Source organism: Cinclus cinclus, chromosome 1, assembly GCF_963662255.1.
Source record: "Cinclus cinclus chromosome 1, bCinCin1.1, whole genome shotgun sequence".
NCBI classification, from domain to species: domain Eukaryota; kingdom Metazoa; phylum Chordata; class Aves; order Passeriformes; family Cinclidae; genus Cinclus; species Cinclus cinclus.
The window spans coordinates 147,888,012-147,908,219 of record NC_085046.1 but is presented as its reverse complement, the minus strand read 5'-3'; the positions used below and the strand labels follow the sequence as shown (position 1 = coordinate 147,908,219).

The 20,208-nt window shown below is 39.6% G+C and overlaps 1 protein-coding gene across 7 annotated transcripts in view; it reads left to right on the top strand.

Moving 5' to 3' along the window:
• The first annotated feature begins 349 nt into the window (after positions 1-349).
• Positions 350-20,208, top strand: part of PTK2 (protein tyrosine kinase 2) — a 132,728-nt gene continuing 112,869 nt past the window's right edge. For 6 of the 7 annotated variants that reach the window (XM_062491946.1, XM_062491974.1, XM_062491990.1 and 3 more), the window contains exon 1: positions 350-452. In XM_062491946.1, coding sequence (XP_062347930.1) covers positions 350-452 — 103 coding nt within the window. Of the gene's footprint in view, positions 453-2,314; positions 2,415-20,208 lie in introns of those variants that run through there. The other variant, XM_062491956.1, reaches the window with a different exon arrangement.

Genomic DNA, 20,208 nt, shown 5'->3' with positions numbered 1-20,208 from the left:
CCGGGTAATCGCCTCCCGCCCCTGCCCGCCCTCCTCCGCAGGGCTCACTCCGCCTCGGCACCGCTCCCGGGGAGGAGGAGGAGGAGGTAGATGATGCTCCGGGGCGGGGGGAGATGAGGCAGCGGCGCGGCTTCCCCGCTGCGGAGCGCGCTGGAGCCCCGGGCGGGTCGCGGGATCGCGCTCCCCCCGCAGCCAGGTGAAGCCGCACCGCCCCGGGGAGGGCCGGGGCTCCCTCCTCTCCCCGGGATCCGGCACGTCCAGGCGGCTCCAGCCTCCCCCCGCAGGAGCCCGGAGCGCTGAATCGGGACATTGTGTGCCGGGGCTGGCCGGCGTCGAGCACGCTCTGTGTATGTGGCTGCTGGAGGTGGCCGGGCAGCAGCCCCCGAGGCGGGCAGGTGCGGGCTGCATGGAGAAAAGCGGCTGCAGCCCATTCCCCATGTGCTGGGCTAAAGGTACTCCGACCTTTTTTTTATATATAAGTGCGTGTGTATGTGTAGCTGTATGTATTTCCATCCTAATTTAACGTTTTACCACCTGTGGTTCTATGGGTTTTTTTCTTATCAGAGCCAAGCTAGAAAATAAAATATTCTGGTCATACGCTTGCAGTGCGGAGCTGCCCCTCCGCAGGAGCTGCTTCACCTGACAGCTGGGATGCTTCGGGATTTTTTATTTTCCTCCCTCTGCCTTTAAGAATGATTTGAAATGAAAAGAGCATTTGAGCTGCTTGGTTTTACTTGCACTGATGTGAGGATCTGACGGCTTTGTTTGTGATCTTTGTATGTTGGAAGCCGCTTCGAGGGTGATTCTGCTTTCATTCACCTTTTAGAACAAGTAGTTTTTAAGTGTCTGATCCTGATCCTAGGGAGTGTTTACAGTGGAAGACTCACATCTTTCTGCTTGATGTCTCCGAATTTGCCACCCCTATTATCCACCTCCAAACTGAGACAATTAGTAGCCACAGAGCATGAATTTATTATAATGAGAGGGTTGGACTTGAAATTGAGGCTTAACAATAGTTACATAGACATGGGAAAGTAATTCACGTGATAATCTTAATTTGCACCTCAGTACATTAATATTTACCGTGTTATCATCTGGACTTATTTGTATATTGGAGTTGTGGATGTGAGTGTACATAGATGAAGGTCGAAATTATGTTAATAGCCAAAGAATCAAATCTTCCTTAGATGGAATACAGCTGTAAAAAGTTGAGTGTTGCTGGTTGTAAGCATAACTTTCCTCGTCCTTGCTTTCATTTCAGTGTACTTTCTTTTTTGGAAGAGAAACTGGCAGTGGAGTATTGCGTCACTGTGATCTTGGATCAGGGACAGCCAGTTACTTCAGAAGTTCAGGGCAAACATAAAAATATTAAATTTATTTACAATTTTTGATTGCCTAATGATTAGGAGGACATATGAAGAAACATTTCATACTGTGTTTGTCCTGGCTGCTTTCAGCACCTTTCAAAAATACTCAGGCTAAACTCGTCTTTACCACACATTGGCATATTAGAGTAGCACATAGAGTAGAAACGACTGAGAAATAGGAGAAGTTGGAACATCGAACCCTGGTTTCATTAAGTGTAGAACCTGTCAGCTCAGTGGAGAATCATAGTAAACAATGAGTAACAGTTGCTGGAAACAAAGCTAAAACAGTGTCCTTTGGTTTACTAAAACTTGTTTACCTGTGAAGGTAACAACAGTGCCACATCTGTGTGGTATAAATAGGATAACAAATGTATTAGTTGAAATTGGGATTTATGTTCTTGGACTACTGGAAGGGTTTTGAGTTACTGCCCAGAAAATAACTTTTGAAAGTAGGGAAGAAGACTCTTCTGAAAGCAAAAGCAAGTTTTTGCCATCTGCTGTTCAGGCTGGTCAGTATTGAGGTATCAGTTTCTCCCCCTTACTCCAGTCCCATACGATGCCCTCAGCAGGGCTGGGGATGGCTGCATTGGGTCATGATAAAAGGTATTGATTTCCCCCCCATCCATTCCAACAGCTAAAATGAATGAAAAACTATCCCACCTCTTCCTCTGGTCGCCTGTGTTCTCAGAACATGACTTTGGGAAGATTGCTTGTCTGTCCCCTCTGCCCCAAAATGTGGAGAGCAGCTCTGTAATCTCATGTTATTCCTGTTGGGGGAGAAGGGGAACACCAGGAGTTGCATAAGAGGACAAAGGCACCAGGATCTTCACAGCTGCCAGTTGTGATGATTTCTAGAAAAAGCTTCATCGCAGCCTCCCAAAAAAATAGGACAGATGAGAAATAGCTTGAGCTATATTTGTCATTGAATGGTGGCCATGCCTTAGTCGATGATTACTTTGTGTACCGTTCACCAGCTTAACCTTAGGGAAATGAGACGGATCTGGCCTACTTTGATAAGGGCTGTGAGATATCTGCAGTCCAAGAAAGGTAATATATTAATGAGAGAACCATTTCGTTCTGATGTCTTTATTCTTTGGTTTTTCTGTTAAAGCTTCAGGTTACCGGTACCCAAAACTGATAAAACTTTTAAGGATTTTATAATGTCTTAAAATGGGATCTTGATGTGTATGTTTTATTATCCATAACTTCTTTCTAAGTGCTGTGTTCTCTTTTGAATGGGACAGATAAAGCTTTGGTTGTTCCAGGTGTGATCTCAGCAAATGTTTGTTCTTGGAAAATGCTTTGAAACATTTCAGTGAGTCTGTGTTCATACAGAGCTTCCACTTTTTTTAGCTTTCTTAAATCTGAAATCATCAAATCTTCTTAGCAATAGCGTGGGATGACCTAATTGCAGCCAATTCTGTGGCTCTGTCTGTAGGACTGCAGCAGAGAGTAAGATATTTGCTTGTTTTAGAAAGTATTTGTGTAAATATGTGTTGTGACTTTTTTGCCTCCTCTTCACATCTAAATCTAATCTAAGTAGTGTTACTGAGTTGAATAATTCAGTCTGGATCTGCACACTCCAGATATGAAGGTATTCTAATGGGTAAATGAAGAGAAAGTGTGTATTTTGTGGCTGGGATATTTCTTCTAAGTAGGTCTGTATTACTTTAGTCAGGATAGGAATAAGACAATTTTTGGTTGCTTTATGTAATTTGAAACTTAAAATATCAGGTCTTGTGGACTAATCATTCTGAAGCTCAGTTACAGCTTCAGGGGATGCTGAAGTGGGTATCTTGATCCTGAGCAGTCACCACTCCTTTCCCAGCTAAGTGCTGAAACTCTGTGCTGGTATCATACAGGGATGTTTCCTTTCTGCCTGTAATAGCAGGCTAGGAAGTAGTCATGGATCATTAAAGACTTTTCACTAACATCTATGCACTTTTTAAAGTTCATTAATAGTATAATGTATTCCACTTAGACTTGGATACTTTTGCTGGTGAACTTTTTTCTTGTGTTTCCTGTGAATTTTTGTCATTTTAAACTTACAAAATAACTGGGTGAAAGCAGTGTAAACGTGACAGCCAAGAATAGTTGGGCAGCTCTGCTATAGGTCTGTGAATTATCCACCCCAAGGAGGAGGAAGTTTCTTGAATATCTTCTATGTGAAAAGCTCTTGTTTAGTCATTTATGAACAATTAATTGATGTAGTTCAGTGTGTGCCATGTGAGTTGTTGGTGCAGGGTGGTCACAGTCCTTGAACTCTGCCCTTCAAACTAACATGGAAAGTCTATACTGGCTTAATATAATGAAGCCAAATTCAGTCAACGACCTTGTACTGATTAAAATAAATTTTAAAAGAAAATAACCTGTGTTGTGAAATGTGTTTAATCTACTGGGAAGGAGTTTTGCCCTATTGTAAATGTTGCAGTTGTTTTTTAAAGAGAGAGAAGGATTCCCAAGTTTAATGTTGTAAGGTGTTTTTTTTTTTTTTTTTTTTTTTTTTGTGAGCCCGGCTGATTTGGGGGTGTGTTCAGATGGGACCTGCTGGTCATGTGTTGAATATAAGACAGATGGATGCATAAGAGAAGAGTTCAGAGCTGTTTCTTCTTCATCTCCATATCATAAATCTTTGCTGTTTTGCTAACAGAGTGATAACTTTCAATCCAACAGGTTTTTAGGTGATGGGTGATCACTAAGAGGAACACAGTCATAGAAAATGGAGTAAGGGAAGTTGCTGATACTGTGAAGGTTGTAGGCAGGTAAATAATCTCTGAAGCCAGATATCCTGCTTCTCTGACACAGACACTGTAAATGTAACAGGGAAATATAATTGTTCCCATGTATCAGAAAGAAAAAAAGCCATTCTGCTTGTATGAGAATGTATCTTCTCAGTGAGCTTCGGATGAAATGACTGGAGGGAAGCTTCTGCTCTTCTATTTTTTTGTTGATCTGTAGGTACAGTTTAGAAGTGACATAAGGTGCTTTTTCCTTGGTGTCTGAGGGTATTACAACTGGGAAAAGTCTGGTCTGTCATTTAACAGTATGTTGCTAATAACTATATGGGCTACATTGGCCATTTCTTTCTGAATGGTAATCTTGCCTAAACTTTTGTTAAACTTAGTAATAACTTTCTATCTTCTTGAGCTATGAAGACTTGCAAACTATAAAAAAACAACTCTTCAATTCCTGGAGTTATTTTGGAGGTTTTTGTAGAAAGAAAAATAATGTCAATCTCATCAAACTACTAATTTTCAAAGGTGGTTGAAAAAAGTTCATAGAATTACAGAATGGTTTGGGCTGGAAGGGACCTTAAAGCTTTTATCATCTGTCTAGTTCCAGCTCCCCTCCATGGACAGGGACACCTTCCACTAGTCTATATTGCTTAGAGTATCATATTCCTGGTATGCCTGTATATATTTAAAGGTGGAAAATTACCTGGAAAAGTAAAGGGGATTCTGCCTTTCAGTGTTAGAGCACAGCATGTGGTAGCTCAGTATTCTTAAAAACACCGGAACAGCTCTGGGAGTCTGTTGCATTCCCACTGGGGTGATTGTTCCATATTCAAAGACGACTGGAATGGAAGATGGAGCTTGAGATATTTTTACAAGAAAGGAAAGTGATTGTTTTAAGGGCTGGGGGAGCATTTGTCATTCCCTGGGTAATGGAGATGTGTGATCTTATCAATTGTAGCACCTGGTAATGAGCCAGTGAGCCAGCTTGGAATTAAATTCTGAGCTGCCTGGAAAAAGCCTAGAAGTTCAGTAAGGAAAACAAAATGTTTAAAATATCCTTTTAAAGAAGCATCAAAAAACAGGCCTAAGAGCAAAGTGTGGAAGTTGGCACCCAAGTGAATGTTTCTTTGTTGGAAATGATGCATTAAGCAGAAAAGTTAACCAGGAGTTTATAGCCCTAATTGCTTTCTTAATCAGTTTATATTTCAAATTTCTTCATCACAAGTCCCATTGTGTGTTTGTGTATATGTATCTTCTGTCTGTAAAATACATCTACCCAGTTAGCCTGGCAACAGTTGCAGTATTTCAGCACTGAATACCAAAGATGATCTCTTACCTGTTTTTATGTTTTTAGCAAATGCAATTCATTGGGCAGTGTCTCTTTGGGGAGCTTTTATTGGTAAGACAACGGTACTGAAATTAGCTTTTGTGACTGATGTTGTATTTGTGAGAAATGTATTAGGTTGTCTCAGTCTTTCACCTGCTGTAGTGTTGCTGAAACAGAATAGTTGCAAATTCATGTCTTGTAAAAATTTTGATGTGCCAGCAAGGCGTATGTACTTTTCATTAATTGTGTGGAAAAAACCTCCTCACTAGTATTTCTAAATTCATGACCTGATACGGGTTTGTTCATGGAATTATTAAAAACTGGAGACACTATAGATTAATATGCACTATAACAATACAATAGGGAAGCCTATACAAGCTACTGAATTCTGTAACGCGGCACAACAAATGAAAGACAGACATAAGGAAATATCTTTGTAAATATTGCATTCAAAGGAGCTTAAGTGCAGGACATCATAAGTGTATTTGATTAGAGGAGTTATAAAAATATTGTATCATTCGGGAAGATATTATCATCATGCAAAAGCAATGAGATCACTGCAGTATCTCCTGTTGAATCTACGTTGAGAACTGCCAATGCCAGTTTTCTCTGGTGGGTTGTCAAGGACAGGGGTTGCTGGGGTGTGGAGGTAATTGAGAGGTTGCTGAAATGTGGAGGTAACTGGTGGTTGCCCAGCACTAGGTGATTCTGTGTTCATTGGCATACGGAAAGAGGGTAGGATTGTCCTTTTCTGATATTTAATGTAGCTTAGCATAGATATTAAGAAAAGCATTTGTGTGTATTCTATCCTGCTGAGTCATTTCATTGAAAATAAACTGTAAATAAACACTCCTTTTTCATTTATTTGATAACCGAAGGTTTTTACTTTGCCAGAAGGGAGATTGCTTAGTTCTTTGCCCAAGCACTGTCAACTGCTTTCTGAAGTAGTGTTTCTCCTGCCAGTGATTTCAGATCCATAACACCAAGCAGTAGGGGTTTGTGCTTTCTATTTAAATTGGGAACTGCAAATGAAGTACTGTCACTTGCTTTACCAAGGAGATGTCTAAAGAGAAACAGCTTTTTCCATGGCCTAAGTCTCCTCATCTTGAGTAAGTACAGGAGTAAAATCAGTGTGTGCTCCAGTTCTGCCGTGGCTTGGGACAGCGGCTCACAGCAACTGAGCACTTCAGTGATGTCCTGTGCAGGGTCACATCAACAGGGGATGAGTAGAATGTACTCAAGTGTGGCATTTTGAGACTGAAAGCTGAACTTTTTACTTCAGCTGGATGTGCTGTAGAGCTAAAAGTAAAACCAGACCTTCCTCATTTGATTAATACCTCTTGCTGAAGCAAAATTAATCACTTAATTGCCAGTATTTGGTCATGGATTTGAGTTTGAGTTTTCTCCTTTAGCATCCATATAAAGGTCTCTGAAGCAAGGAACATTTTCGTCGTAAGTGATCGCAGGGTGAGTAATGGTCTGTGGTCCTGTTACATCTTTATTTCTGGGAAGGAGAGTGGGAAGGAACTGGGTGTGTTCTGTTCCCTTTTAGCTGATTTTGGAAGATAATGAGTACTAGCATTTAAACACTTCTCACAACCTTTTTTGCTAATATGTTTGCAACTCCGCAATGATTTGTTCTTGCTGGTATGGAGAGATAGTAGGAATCATGTTCCTGAAATCTCAGTGTGTTCAGCTCAAAGGGGTTTTTGTCTCGCTGTGTCACAATGGTTGGTCAAGATAATCTGAAGCATTGCAACAAAGATACTTTGGAGTAGAGCAACCTTTTCAGTTTGATCCTAACAAATGATTCCCATGCAACAAATTGCATTGCCAGGTACTTGAACAGCAGCTTTTTGTCCATTCAGGTGTTTGATTGCAGCAGTCTTGATTCATCCTGGCAGAATTAAAAGGTCTCTGATTTATGGTTGTATATAGCTATACCTGTCAAATAGGAGCATGTGTGTGCTGCAGATATCCATCCCAGCTCCTCCCCAGAGGGAAAAGGCACTGCTCAGGTGACAGGGAGCTGTGTATCTGTTCCCACTTCAAGGCTGATTTCCTGTGTCATGTTTATCACAAGAGCCGCAAAGAAATTAAGATCTGCACCCTGAGCTGTTCCAATCAGTGTCTTCTGGCATGGAAGTGGGATGGGCAAGTAGGGGTGATACCTTCAGATCAATAAGTTAATGTTTTATCAACTAACCAGGTTTAGCAGAAGGTGGGCTTTCCTGCACGTGTTTGTGAACCTAGAATTAAGGGGATTTTCTTCTGGTTATAATTGTGAGGACTTAATACCTGGGGTTTTCTTACACAGAGTTGGGAGGATGCCATAGAATCCCATAATGTTTTGTGTTGAAAGGAATCTCCAAGATCATCTCATTCCAACCCCGTGCCATGGGCAGGGACACCTTCCACTGTCCCAGGTTGCTCCAAGCCCCATCCAGCCCAGCCTTGGACCCTCCCAGGGATGGGGCAGCCACAGCTTCTCGGACAACCTGTGCCAGGGCCTCGCCACCTTCACCCTAGAGAATTTCTTCCCTATTCCTGTTTCTGTTCTTCAAATGAAAGATTTGCCCAACTTTAGTCTTTCACTTCTATGTTTTTTTTAAAGCACATAACATAGTATTTAATAGAGTATATAATATATCAAGTATGTTGTATATTATATATATTGTTTTATAGATACAGGATATAAAAACTGAATATATGAATGCAATGCATCATCAATTCTTCAGTAGGAAAATACCCATTACTTCTTTCCAGAGTAATTTTGGTGTTTGTATAGGTTCTGGTTTTATGTGATACTGAACAAACATTTTGCTGGTTTTGGTTGCATTGATTTAGTTTTCCTGGAACAAGCTGTATGACCTGTATTGACCAGTGGTGTTGGAGTTCATGTTTGAAGTACCACTTTTGCACATCTAAATATAATTTAAATATCTTTTGTCAGTCTAGAGGTGCAGTAAAAATGCATTTGGAATAACGTTTTTATCTGCCACATCTCACTTCTCTTCCCAGCTCTGGCTGTGATACATTTGTGCAGTTTAAGTTTTGCCATTTTGCCACACTGATGAAAACCAAGATGTTGCAGTAGGAACAGGAGAACTTGCTGTGGCAATGGCTGCCAGATAATTTCTGTGATACACCCTCCTTCAGGTAGTCTTCTACTCTGAATTATCCAAGTTCTTAACTGCTTATGCTGAAATCAGTCTGGAATCTCTGAAATTGTTCATTCCTAAAATTTCAGGACAAAAAAGTTGTGCTTTTTCTGTGTTCTGGTCTGGGAGGGAGCAGTGACTGTTGGAGTTAGGAGTGGGAAAGAGCTGAAAATGAGAATTATCTGAAATCAGGAACAAACACACCCTGGATACTCCTGTATACACAGCAAGGTCATGTTAACAATTCCTGTTTCATCCTGTAGGAAAAGCTTGGCAAGTTAGAACACACTTGGTGTTTATCCAGTAGAGAAAAGCAATAGCAACCAGTCACTTCTGTTTAATCCAGATTTATCTCTAGTTTGTTGTTTTGAATGTTAAAATCAAAGTCAGGCCAGAATAAATTAAACCACGGTGGGAGGGTTTGGGTGTAAATATCTCAGGAACAAGAAAAACACCAAAATGGGGGGAAACCTCTCAGACTGTGAGATGGGATCTCACTTGGGTCTGTATTTGAGTACACGGAGGTCAGAAATACTAGCTGAAGGATTTTTACTTTCAGGTGTCTGAAGTTATTTGTGTGGTTGCAATGGCTTGTGTGTTTTAAGGAGAAGGAGAAATAAAGGCAGCTTTGAAACTTGCAGTCACAAATCTGTCTTTCTTCAGCATGGTAATGGGAAATTCAGGAAAGTTTAGTATGAACACAGCATTTGGAGACATAAAATCAAGAGGAACAACACCAAACCTCAACTAGAAATAGTTTCTTGTGTCTGCCAAGAATAATAATTTTGTTTTATGAATCAGTCACTGATGCCTCAATCCAGTGAGTATTTTCCTGTTTAGTGGTAGGAACATAAACAAGGGGTTGTGATTTTTTGGAATAATACTATATTTGGGAAATGGCAGTCATTCTCTTTCCCTAACGTGGGAATTATAATGAATTTAAGTTTTGTTTCTGTCTGTGGTACACGTGGTGCTTCAGCCCTAGAATAATCACACAAAGCAGTAGTTAATATATAACTTTTTGTAGGTTATTACCATAAAATTATTGAATATCTTTACTTGTTAGGACTTTTCTTGCTCTTCATATCCAGTCTGCACTCACATTATTAATGTTGTTCCAGTTTTGTTTTAAATGGTAATAAAAATGTGCTGGTTTATTTCTTTTCTCTGCCAGGAAAAGTATCTCTCAGATCAGGCAGCAGGTAGGTAGGACGTGAGCTGTGCCCTTGGGTTCTCACAAGGACAGCCTCCTGCACTGCAATAAAGTTGCTCATAAAATGTGTCCTTTGTGACTGACTGGGCAGATTTTATAGGGCTGGGTTCTTTCAGGTGCTGAATGCTTCCTCCTTCCTCATCCCCGTGCCCTCAGGTATTCCAGCACTCACCACCACAAACGTATTTGTGTATTCCAGTCTGCAGGAAATTCACAGGGATGGGCCTTGCTTTGCAGAATTAAGGCCTTACTGAAGAAGAAAAGTGGATCTTGAACACTTTAGGTTGTGGATTTGTTAATTATGGTCTGTATTTTCTTTGACATTGGTGGTACAGTGTTACTTGGCACTGAATTTTTAGATGGACTATTATTTTTTGCTTTAATTAGTATTTCTTCGTGTTACTTTTTATCTTTACTTTCAGACCACAGAGGTGCTGTTTGTTTTATCACTGTGAACTGTTTCCTTTAGCATGTAAGAGAAGATTATATAAATGTTACAATAACTTGATTTATAAGTTCAGAGCTTTCTGTCAAAACAACATGTTCATATGAATACTCCCAGCATAACTTATCTCTCTTTAATCTTAGTTTTGTTGCATTGAAACAAACAAACATGGAATTTAAGCCTCTCCTGCAAGATGTCCTATAAGAATTGACAAATTCTATCCAAAATAATTTCTTTGTAAATACTTTATTTTGGTATACATCTTTGCTAAGTGCCTTTTAAAACATCAAGATCAATCCATATGTTTTAATATATGCTTTACAGCAATATATTGTCTTTCTTAAATTAGACTCTGAAAGAACAAATCCAGTTTTAAATTTATGTCTTACATAGGGAAAAGGTGGAAAAAAGTATTTAGCATTTTTTTTTCTGGACATTTGTCCAGTTTGTAAAAGCAGCAACTAGGATTTTAGGTTGATTTTTTTTTTTTTTTTTTTTTTTAATATCAGATATTGCAGGTGAGAGACCTTAACAATGAAGGCAGACAAACCAGGGAAATACTTGAACTTTTTTCAGGTCCTGTCCTTTTAAATGCTATGACTAAACTGCAATACAAAAGGGAAGATGGAGAAGAGATGTTTTGAATAAATGACCTCGTATATCACAAAAGTGAAGTAAATAGAAACTGAACTAGGGTTGTATTTAGTTTTGGTATTAGTTCTCTACATCTCCAAAATCTTCATGCCGTGAGTTTCTTTTGATTAATTAAAACAATGCAGAATATTGAGTTGTCTCGTTAACACAAAGAAAAAAAAAAAAGCAAAACAAAACCAAACCAAAAAAACACAAAAAACACCAGTAGTGTGCATTGCTGTTGAGAAAAGTCTTCCACAGTTCGAGTTGGCCCCAGAAACCTTAAGTCTAATGAAGAAGTCCTGAAAGAAATGGAACTTTCTGACCTTGGGCGGGTGGGGGGATCCTTAAAATGAGTGGGGAAATGGGGGTGGGCTGTGCTGCCACTTCTGCAGTGGAGAAACCACCGGGATCTGTTCCTGGAGGGTTTTTTTCTTTCAGCTTCGCCCTTTCTGTGCCTATCTCACTTCTACTCTTATGTGTCACAGTCTGTGTGGCTCGTGCTCTTGCTGTGAAAAATATGAAAAATACATGTTCCACAAAGAAGGGTGGAACAGGGATGTTTTCAGTCTCTGTTAACTGACATCTTAAATAAGGAGTTAGCGTTGCCCATTAATGAATCAGAATTTGCTCTTTCTTAAAACTTTTTAAATGCGTAGCATTGCAGAAAGTGGAATATAGTGGCTTGGGACTGTTTGTTTAGGAGCTTGATCCTTATTTATTTATTTATTAAAAAAATATTTATTTTGCCTAAGGGGGTAGAACAAACCATGAAGTCTCATCAAGTATGCTGCACGGTACTCTTCTTTGTATTAGCAAAGTATTCTTCTGTTCACCTCTTTAACTGGGAAAACTAATTTCCTTCTGGAGTGTGAAAATCATTTGCAGCTCATTTCTTCGGAGCAAATCATATTAACTCTTAATGTCGCAGATTTTCCTCTGAGTGGTGTTGTCTTTGACAGAAGAACATAACTGCGTTTTAAGTGAGTTTTTGTCGTCTAATTCCTGTCAGCCGTGAAACTCAGTGAAATATTCTGCAGCTGATTAAAATGTAATGAAACCATGTTTCTGACAAATGCTGAGCATCTTTAAAGACCATACTTTGACATTTGCAAAATAATGGGAAATAATTAGAGGTTAGTTGTGCTTATGCTGCCTTTGACTGCACAAGGCATATCTCAGATTAACCTTTTCCTTTACATTTCATTGTAGTTAAGTGTTCTTTCTGTGTTCAGTTGGTCTCTGGCTGAAAAAAGCACCTCATTACCTGTTAAAAGTTCCTATCACCTCTTTTAAATTCCAATGCCTGGCTGGAGACCTGTGGATGGTGCCATGATAGTGATGAACTGTTCTGTTGATTTTGGTGCAAATTGCAGGTGCTCATCAACTTCTTGTGTCAGATGTCAACAAACCTTTCTTGTCTATCCTGTTCCTGGAGAATTCCATCAACTTCTGCCCGTGTGAAAGATTCTTAGTCTTTTTATTCACATCCTTCCATTTAGTTGGTCAAACTTGTTTGGGTACCAGCTAAGAGTTGGAAAATGGCTTTAGAGGAAAAAGAGAAGGTTGAAGTAGGAAATTCCACTTGGATTTGTAATACTGGTATTTTCACCAAATTATTTTTGCCTTCTTTAATCATTGCAATGGAATAGTTCTTCGTCTCCTCCCTGTTCTCTGCTCCCTTTTGTCCTTCCTCTTCACCTCTGTCTTGACCAGGTATTGAAAATCAGTACATTTTCTTTAATAGTTTAGTAGCAGAGGCTTAGAAGTGTCAGTTTTAGACTCTGAACCCCAAGAAAGACTAAACTTCCACCAAAACCAGACATAAATAAGCCTGGACTGATTTATTCTGTCTTACTGTCTAAATGCAACTCAGAAGTTATTTAAGCAGCAGTAGCAGGAGGACTCAGAGGATGCAAAGGCTCCATGGTTGGCAAGAGTGTATGGGGAAATGCTTGGCAGGGAGGAAAGGGGTAGCAACTTCTGCAGCATTGGCAGCAGCAAGGACAAATTACCAAGTTGGTGAAGCAGCCTCTGGTGACAACTTACTTGCCTTTGAAAAATTAACTCAAACCTCTGTACAAATATACTCTTCAGAAGTGATCATATATCAATTTTGTAGCTTCTAACACAGGCATGTCTGAGAAAACAGATAAATTCCTTTAATGATATTTGGATGTAAAACTATACATGAGAAACTGTATGCAAGAAAGTATGTTTCAAGAAAACTTGAAAAATATGGCCTTAGTAATGGGACATCTTTAATTTTCTTTGGGTTTTTTGTTTTTTCAAACATACTTATATGAACCCTTTAAAGGCTCAGAATATACAGTGTAGGCTTTTTGGATGTGTTTGTAGATGGACTTTTTATTGGGGTTGCTTATTTTTTTCTGATTTGGTCTATAATAAAAATGTTACTTGACTTCTTTTAATTTCCTGATTTGATGCCAGGCTTTTCCAAGCCTGGAAATCATCATCTTGCACTGGCATCTCTTGACTTGATAAATGTAGTTTGTGAGAAAGCTGCTGAAGCTGCTTATCTGTATTTTCATCTGAACTTTTTGGAAACCCCAAGGATTATATTGGACCTTTGGAACAAGTCTGGGGAAGGAAGGCCACTGAGTTGATCGGGGGCAGGAGCACCTTGGCTCCAGGAGAGTTAGGGCTGTTCAGCCTGGAGAAGAAAAGGCTCCAGGGAGACCTTGGAGCCCCTTGTGCTGCCTAAAGGGGCTACAAGAGAGTTAGAGAGGGGCTTGGGACAAGGGCCTGGAGTGACAGGATGAGGGGGAATCACCTTAAGATGAAGGGTAGGAGCTTTAGGTTAGATATTAGGAAGAAATTTTTCCCTGTGAGGGTGGTGAGGCCCTGGCAGAGGTTGCCAAGAGAGGTTGTGGATGTCCCATCCCTGGAAGTGTTCAAGGCCAGGTTGGATGGGACTTGGAGCAACCTGGGATAGTGGAAGGTGCCCCTGCCATGGGGGCACCTGCCTGAAACGAGATGATCTTGAAGGTCCCTTCCGACCCAAACCATTCCAGCATTCTGTATTTCAGCTTCAATAAGAGAAGCAAAAATTGAAGCTTTTATGGGTGTTCTTAATGTAAAAAAAAATTACCCAATCAGTGATTCAGTCTCTTTGGACAGCACCTCCTGCTTGTGACTCTCTCAGGAGACTGTGTGAGCATGACTGTTTTCTCCAGCCTGACCTTGTGTTTCTTCAGTATCCACCACATTAGAGACTTTTAGAGAATCTTTTAATGTCAGTTTATCCATCCCTGTGGATCTTGTAAATACTGATCAAGCTCTCGTCTGGAGTCCCGCCTTTTTTAGGTATCCTTCAGAAGGCTCCTACTCTGCCCCTTCATTATTTTAGTTGCTATTCCCTGACTTTTAGACAGTGCAGAAGATGTTCTGGAAATTACATTTACTTTTCTGTTGAACTTAGGGGCTAAAATAGAAAAAACTTAATCGATAATTCTCTGCTGGTGAGGGGTTTTGTGATGCTGAAGACATCACACCCCTTGCCTTTAGTAAGGCTTGACAGAACCTCATCCAAGTCACAAAGATCCCAAAGATCCAGTTTCAGGCTAAAATTAGTAATCTGATGAAATGCTGTGTTCTTTGTCTGAAATATTTAGTAATTGTATCTCTATGTGCAGTTTTTCCTAATGCTAGCTCCTGTTCAGATTGTGTAGGGATTTAAGTGTTTCTAGGTTCTGACCTAGGTACTTCTGACTTGCATGTTTGTGAAAGGTGTGTTGTCACAACAACATTCAGGTTTTGTACAGAAATATTTTCATACGTATTAAAGCACACACACTTCTTGCTGAAGGAGATTGTTCTTCTATTTTTTCTCTAGCTACTATGAAGTATTTATTTTAAAATAAATCTAAGCACATTAAGAGCACAGATTGCAAATATGTAAGAACTCTGCTTCCTGAAGCTCATGTGCAAAGGTGTTTTAATTGCCAGATCCTTTTGGATTGTCTTCTCAGGCCAAGTCAATTCAGCATTTAAAAACTGCACATGTTTAAGTGCATCCCCCTCTCCAATTAATATTCCTGTGTGTTCTAATAGAGACTAGAAGGAGGATGGATTGAGAGTTCTGTGTGTGTGTGTGTGGTGTTGGCTTATGGAGGTGTCTTGTTTGTGTAACACCATCTTAATTTATTACCACCTGCTGTTTCTGCAAATGGTGAGATTGTTGCACACAAATTGCATATTTCATCACTGCTATGGTGGGAATTGATTTATTGTTTCTAGAGAAATAACTGAATAGAAGAAAAATGCACTGTAAAGTAAGTTGCATCTTTATGAGCTTCTTAATGCCTATCCATGATCAAATATATTCTAAAAAGGTGTAGTAAATTCTTGTGGGGCTAGCGAAACCTGCTGACTTGATACCTTCAGGTTTTCCTGAATTTCTCATCGATGAAGATGTTAAGCCAGTCACTCTCTCTCCTTTGGTACCCTGCCATAGTGAGGATAAGCTCATGCTGGTTTGGGACCTCAGTGCTGGTGGATCTGTGTTTGTGTCTGTGCTAATTCACCATGGATGGGCTGTCACAGAACCTGCAAAGGCTCGATTTTACTTCTCTTTTTGAGATGTGTCTCAGTTGAATTAAATATTTCCGATATTTCTGGCCCCATTCCCTGTTGTTTGAAATCAGATAACTGCCAGCAACAAATAAGTATCTGGGTTATCTCAGGTGGGATGAAATGGATGAGATGAACAACCCAAACATTTACTTTAGTGGAAGAGGATAATGTGGGTTTTGGCACTGGCTGTGTTGTATTTATGGCTCGTGTGTTGCAAAGCATGATGAGGTTTTGACCCAGGATGTCTCCTGTCAGGGGAGGTTGGAGAGGAGATGAGAATAGTTCCACATATACCATGATTGATTATTCTTGTGGTGTTCCTGCCTGATTCCTTCCACAATTGGAAGCGACAAAACTGATGAAGCTTGATTGTACTGAAGCTTGCCTTGCTTTAGGGGATTGAACCCACCTCTTCCAGACTCCAATTAATTTTTCCACCACAGACCCAATATTTTATCCTTTTAAATACTAAATTCCACTTTCAGAGAACTCTCTTGAAGGAAGTCCTAAATTAAGTATAATTTGACTGGTTAATACCAGTTGGAATGGCATTCTTCCCCTGGTTTAAAAACTTCCGGAAGTAGCAATTCAGTTGGAAGTAGAATGGTCTAATTGCAACTGTTACCTTTTTCAGCTCAGAAGTTTTAACCCTTTTTGGTAATTTGTGTTTCATGCAAAGCCAGATTTTTAGCTGATCTGACATACATATTGGAGATGGTTCTAGGAAAAATGAATTAGTTCTTCTAACATCAGTTCTCTGATAAACTGTTGTCTAACTCCTCTCTGTTCACTGCACGTTGAGGAAATGCCCAAAACACGCATTATGAACCCACTTTATATTGTAATTGAGTTATATAAGTGAGAGCTTTCCCTTAAAATTGTGAATTCCTTATTTCTCAGTACAGTGCAAATGTTGAACTTCAGGAGCTGCAGTATATTAGATATGCTTTAATTAATCTGAACTCAAGGAAGGTTCAGTAGCCCTGTGGTAGTAGATTGAAGGCAAAAGACTGAAAAATGCTTTGGGTGGCAGCCAAGGCTGTTTTAATGGGTTATGCCAATTTTCAGAGCTTGGACCATGTCCAAGCGACAATTCCAGCTGCAGTGAGATGCTGAGTCCTGGGATTAGATTCAGCCTTACACAGCATGTCAGGAGCATCCACTTGGGATGAAAGCACTGGTTGGGAATCCATAAATTGTGTTCTGATACAATGCAATATGGAATCATTGGTGCCGACTCCAGAAGTCTGAAGAGGGCCCTGATGATCTGTTTGGAGTGGATGACATGTATTAAGGCTTTATTATGTTTTTAAGACTTCATTATGTTTTGTTGGTTTTTGTCATTTTTAATAAAAATCTTGAAATGGTCCATACAGTGTATGTTCATGTGCTTCTAGCTTGACTTAGCCAGAGTACAGAGTAAAGAATCGCTTCTTTCTTCATTTCTGCCTATTTACCAGTGGCTGTCATTACTGGCTTTGAAAAACACCTGAGCCAGAACAGGCTTTAGAAAAATTTGTTACAGGTCATTGAATCTTGTAATAGCCATTGTCATGGACCACAGCAGCAAGGCTGTTGTCATGCTGTTCTTCCTAAACACTTAAGTGCCTTTTATCTGCTTAAAATTATTAAAAGTTGGAAGGTTCTGAATTATGGATTGGGATGATGTCATTCAGTAATATAAAATCTGGAAATCCTGGATAAAATCAAATGGTGGCCAAAGGCAAATGTGTTAAGCCTTGAATAGTGCATAACCAGGATACCTCACTGCTCTCCTCAGCTGCCTCTCATTTCAGGCACTTCTGGTTTTTAATTTCAGAGAAACACACTTGCATCATCACCAATTCTCATTAGTTTTTACTATTCTAGAAGGACAGCAAACTCTCCCGGCTTGTATTTGCTTGTAAAGCTGTTCGGAAGAGGAACTGGGCTATGGCTGTCCTCCTTGGAGCAGTATTTCAGACTGGAGTGTTAAAAAAGATTATTTGAATTCACACAGCTTCCTTCAGTCTCTTAATTCAGTGTTGATGGGAAGGGCTGCTGCCAACAAGTAGTGCAGCTTCAAAATTCATAGAAATTAAATTAATTTAAATTTTTTTTTTAAATTGCACAGTTGTTACTTGCTCATTTCTCTGGAGCCGTTTGAAATAAAACTGCACCCCTCTAATTCTCTAGAGCTTGCTAGAAGCAAGCAACAGAAAATGTAAGGGGAGATTAGTGTTTATTTGAATTTCAGTGGTGCCAAGGGACCACAGTGCAAGTTCAGAGTGCTGTTGAGAAATTAGGCGAGTATCTAACTGGATACTGTGTTCTAATTAAAGATTGTACAGACATTGATTTTCTTGTATTCCCAACACAACTGATGTTTCCTCACAATTTAATTTTTTAATATTAAAAATAGAAAATGGTGCCAACTCCAAAGGGAATTGCTGGTAGAGCAGATTATGTAATGTTGCAATAAAATTGGGTTAAACTCAGCGGTTAAAGGTACATTAGGGCTTAATCCTGTGGGATTTTTAGTGAGAAGGATGGGTGGTGTTTTGAATGCAGGGTGGATGAGTACAAGACATCATGGGATATTTGAAAAACTGCTGATTGACAGGACAGTTGTTTAACCATTGATCAGTCCACTAAAACTTTTTTCAGTCCCTGCATCCCAAGGTGCAGCTCCCCCAGTAACAGCTACTGTTTCTCTGGCACTCAGCAGAATCCACTCTGCTTTCTTCAGCAGCCTTTGTCCATAGCAGCTGTACAGAAAATACACCACTGTTTCATTCAAATTAGGTGATATTTTTGTTTATTATTGATTTTTATGGAGTTACACTTGCCTTACATTTACAGGCCCAGGATTGTCATATTGCTTCACTTCATGTGGCTCTTGTAGTTCACGCTGTCTCTGAATTCCTTCTTCATGCTCCCTTGAACGTTTGATCTCCTAAAACATTGTTATAATTGAAATAAACATTCCCATATTGTCAATTTGTATTGCTGAACTTATTTTGACTTTGGTCAGTATTATCTTTGAACCGTATTGAGACATAGATTTACTAACTGTTCAAGCAATATACCCTGAGGGCATAACATGGAAATGCCAGTACAGTTCTTTCCATTTCATACTAATACAGTGAAGTACTTGCTGAGACAATTTAGGCTAAAGTAGGTACTAAGAATTTGATTTTAAAATTGTTTCAATGTGTCAGGCTTTGTATTTTGACGTGAGAACCTTGATAAATGCTTTTGGCTACAAATACTACACTTAAAAATATGTATATTTGGAGGAGAAGCGAGAAAGCAGTGACCAGGAGAGGATTAAAAAGAGGCAGCAAGAGAAATAAATAAATAAATAAATAAATAAATAAATAAATAAATAAATAAATAAATGTGTTCTTGGATGTAGTCATAGCAAATATTACCAAAAGCAGTGAACATAGCTGAAAGGCAGGGTAAAGTGGAACAAAGGATTGCTTCTTTTTTCTTCTGCTTTTAAACAGCAGCATTTGCTGAAAGAAAAAGTACAAGAAAAATAAATCTCAGCATTCCTACGTGACTTTTGGAAATAGCTGAAATTATTGAATGTCTTTGAAGGTTAAAGTGATGATAAAAGGAAAAATAATAGCCCTTCTCCTTTCTTTCTACATTTGTCCCTACATTGTTTGTGATTTGAAATCACAAACTTAATGGTTTTCTCCAGGTTTCATCCTTAGACATCTAACAAGATGTTGACATCGAGGAAATGCAGAAAGAACTTGTTATGCACCTGGCACCTTGACTGCTTCTCTCCTGTGGCATGGATGTGTTTGTGTCAGGCAGAGGAATACCAAAAGTCAGCAATGTGCTGATTCTCAACACAGGCCCCAAAAATACAGGCTTTGTCATGGGGATCATAGTTAAAATTGTACTTAACGCCTTTGCTGTCTGTGAGGTTAAGATAGTCAAGTTAATATTTGCAAGGTGAGTTACAGCAGGATTTAATGCAAGCTGTGAAAATGGATTGAGCTTGAAATGCACGAGATGTTTACTCTCTGATGTGAGATGTATTATGGATAATTTATCATTTTAGAGTATGAAATAAATTCTTAATTTAGTTTCTGTCACCAAATAACAAACTTTCAGAGGTTGCAAGGCACCTGTGGAGATTTGTCCAACACCTCTGCTCAGAGCAGGGTCGTCCTGCAGCAGGTTGCTCAGGACTGTGTCCAGCTGTGATTTGAATATCCACAGATGGAGATTCCACAACCTCTGGGCAACCTGTTGCAGTGTTCAGCTACCTGTGTAGTGCAGAAACTTTCTCTTAATACTAAAAATGTTAATTTCTCTTTTGTCTCTTCATGCCCATTGCTTAATGCCCTCACTTCCCACGACTGGGAATGGTCTGGCTCCATCTTTACTGGTATTTACATTATACACATTTTTACATTCTACACATTTGGAAGATCCTCCTGACCTTTTCTTCCCCAGGCCAAACCATCCCATTTCTCAGAGCCCTTTCTTGTATGACAGACACTCATTCCTAAACTCTTTTTGTGGTCCTTCGTTCAACTGTCTCCACACTGTCCATGTCTCTATTGTCAGGATGTTAACAAAGCCCAGGAGCCCGGTGGTTGCAAGGACGCTTTGCTGGCTCACGGTTGGCTTGTTGTCCACCAAAACATCCAGGTCCTCTGGAAAGCTGCTTTCCAGTCAGTCTGTCCAGTAAAGCAGTGTTTTTTGACAAAGGTACAAACAATCTAA